General features: G+C 37.4%; 1 protein-coding gene across 1 annotated transcript in view; it reads left to right on the plus strand.

The window, feature by feature from the left end:
- The window catches only part of LOC106874181 (coiled-coil domain-containing protein 112), a 29,460-nt gene that overhangs the window by 10,746 nt on the left and 15,639 nt on the right, over positions 1–3,075 (plus strand). Inside the window, exons 3-5 of the mRNA XM_052972113.1 lie at positions 759–880; positions 1,667–1,756; positions 2,010–2,085. Of these exons, the coding sequence (XP_052828073.1) occupies positions 759–880; positions 1,667–1,756; positions 2,010–2,085 (288 nt within the window). The remainder of the gene's footprint in view (positions 1–758; positions 881–1,666; positions 1,757–2,009; positions 2,086–3,075) is intronic.

The following is a 3,075-nucleotide window of genomic DNA, read 5'->3' on the forward strand; positions in this document are numbered from 1 at the left end:
AGCAGGTTAGATGTCCTATTATATGCATCTCTGTATTTTAAATGAATAATATATATATAGTCTATTGACTAATTTTTATTCTCGCTGGACCACTGGTGGTAAATTAAATTTCTAAAATTTTTTTGCTGCCCTATGATTTATTAATATATATATATATATATATATATACACACACACATATATACGATGGGCTTCTTTCAGTTTCCGTCTACCAAATCCACTCACAAGGCTTTGGTCGGCCAGAGGCTATAGTAGAAGACACTTACCTAAGGTACCACACAGTGGGACTGAACCCGGAACCATGTGTTTGGTAAGCAAGCTACTTACCACACAGCCACTCCTGCGCCTAATACTTAAAAAAAAAATTTTTTTTTTAAACCTGATACTTATTCTGTTGTTATCTCTGGCTGAACTGCTAAGACACAGGGATGTAAACACACCAACACCAATTGTCAAGCAATGGTTGGGGACAAACACACACACACATGATGGTCCTCTTTCAATTTTCGTCTACCAAATCCACCTACAAGGCTTTGGTCAACCCAAATCTGTAGTGAAGACACCTGCTCAGGGTACCACACTGTGGGACTGAACCCCAAACCATATGTATGGGAAGCAAGCTTCTTTACCAAACAGCCATGTCTTTGATTTTGTTTTCTTTTCAGTCTCAGATCAGTAATTATAGTATTGGAGATTATGAAGTGTCTGTGTTAGAATCGATATTGCATTTGTGCTGACTTTTATATTTCATTTTCCAGATTCCTGACTATACAACGTGAACGTGATGTAATCCTCTATGGGAAACGCGTTAGCAACAGGAAAGAATTCCTGCCACTGCAAGAAGTTGACAAGAAGTCTAATGAGGAGATAAAAGCAGAAAGTACGTCCAACCAATCTCACTTTCTCCTCTTCTATTTTCTCTTTTTTATATGCTTCCTGTTCATCATCATCATCATCATTATTAAATGTCAACTTTTCCATGCTTGCATGGTTCAGATGGAATTCGTTGTGGCAGATTTCACTGTGGCTGGATGCCCTCACTGTCACCAACCCTCACCTGTTTCCAAGCACGGTAATATATATTGCGATGACTGGAAATGAAGTACACTGCTTGTATAACAGTGATGCTCATTTACAACCATAATGTTAAGACAGGGGTACACACTACCATACGACGTAGCATGCAGAACCATTTCACTTGTTGGCCATTCTGCATCCCTTAATACTGTTTACTACATCCACACATTGCATTGACCATCCTGTCCCCTTCTGTATAATACGCACCCCTTCTCTAACTTGAGTCAAGGAGGTCTATATAACGTCCTTGGTTTGTAAACATATATACGGTAACGTCCTTTATTATTATTATAGATATAACATAATGCAAACGTGTAGCTTTTTTGTGCACTTTGTTTGCAGAAAATAAAGAAATAACAGTCAGTGAAAAATAAATATTAAGTAAATTGCCTTTACATATTTATCACTTAGAAAATTTTGCTTAGAAAATATTTTTCATTTTTAACCTCATATATAGTACGCACTAGAAATTTTGACCTATAAATTTTGGGAAAAAAGTGCGGATTATACTCGAGGATTTACGGTATATTTAATAGATCAATGTAAACAAGTTGTCTCTAAATGCTATTTCTTCATTTATATTTTCTAGAACATATGTTGAAGCAGAATCTTGCCAAAATACAGTCCATGGTATCTCAGTTCAGGAAAGAGATGAAAATGATAAGGCCCAGCCCTGAATGTAAGTCATCTTTACCAGTCTTTGTGGAATTAAGTTGTACTGCTAACTGACACGTCATTGTGATCACCACCACCATCATTTTAACATCCACTTTTCCATGTTTGCATGGGTTGGAAGAATTTGTTGAGACATGATGGTGCCTTTAAAAAAAATACCTGGAAGAAGGTAACTAGAAACCCAAAATTGCTGGCCTTGTGCCAAAATTTGATAATGTAATTTATTATTCTCTTGGTTCTGTTTTTTTTTTTCAAAGTTGTTGAGAAATTGAAGAATGTTATGGAAGAAACGGAACAGTCTCTTAGTGAGTTTAAAGAAAATCAACGGAAAAGGTACAAATTACTAAATTATTTATTTTCTGTCTTTTAATTGTTTCTGTCACTGGACTGTGGCCATGCTGGAGCACCACCCCACCCATTATTTATTTTTTATGTCTGACACTTAGTCTATTCGTTTCTTTTGTTGAACTGCTAAGTTACAAGGACATAAACCAACCAATGACAGTTGTCAAGAAGTGTTGGGAGACAAACACAAACACACACACAAGAATATATTCTTACATATACAAATGTGCATGTATTTGTACACCTACACAGGCTTCTACACAGTTTCCACCATAAGGCATTGGTTGACTCAAGGATTTAGTTAAAGACACTTAACTGAGGCATATTGCAGTGGGATTGAACCTGAAACCTTACGGTTGCAAAGTGAGCTTCTTAACCACTCAGCCATGCTTATTTATAAAATTATTTAATCATTAATCACAGAATAATTTAGTTCTGCTTTTTTTTTTCTTTCCCTTAATCTGTAAATGAGCAAAGTCAGAGCATTGGATGAAATACCTTGTCATGTTTATTCTGTCACCACAAGGGCCATTCTTTGTTGTGATGTGATAGCTTACATGCCTCAATGATTCTGAGAGCTATGCCAGCAAATTGCAAGCTTCTGGTAGGGCTTCGCGTGATGGACAAATCAAATGATAGAGGCCAGATTAATATGGTCACCATTTCACAGAAGTAAAAATGGGTTTGTGTAGGGCCGACATCCCTACCTAGAAAAAAAGCAAAGTTTCAGAAGCACCAAATGGGTAAAGACCCCCTTTGGTCATGAATGACCATGGGATTGCACCTAGAAAGTTTTTCTCCGAGGCACAAGTCTGGGCAAGGTTGTTTATAGAAGACCAGTAGTCGCCCATGCATACCAGCCTCCCCTCATCACACCACTGATGTTATCCAAGGGAAAGGCAAAGACCGATACAGCTTGGCACCAGTGACATCGCAACTCATTTCTACAGCTGAGTGAACTGAAGCAATGTGAAATAA

This window comes from Octopus bimaculoides, chromosome 12 (genome assembly GCF_001194135.2).
Source record: "Octopus bimaculoides isolate UCB-OBI-ISO-001 chromosome 12, ASM119413v2, whole genome shotgun sequence".
In the NCBI taxonomy this organism is placed as follows: Eukaryota; Metazoa; Mollusca; class Cephalopoda; order Octopoda; family Octopodidae; genus Octopus; species Octopus bimaculoides.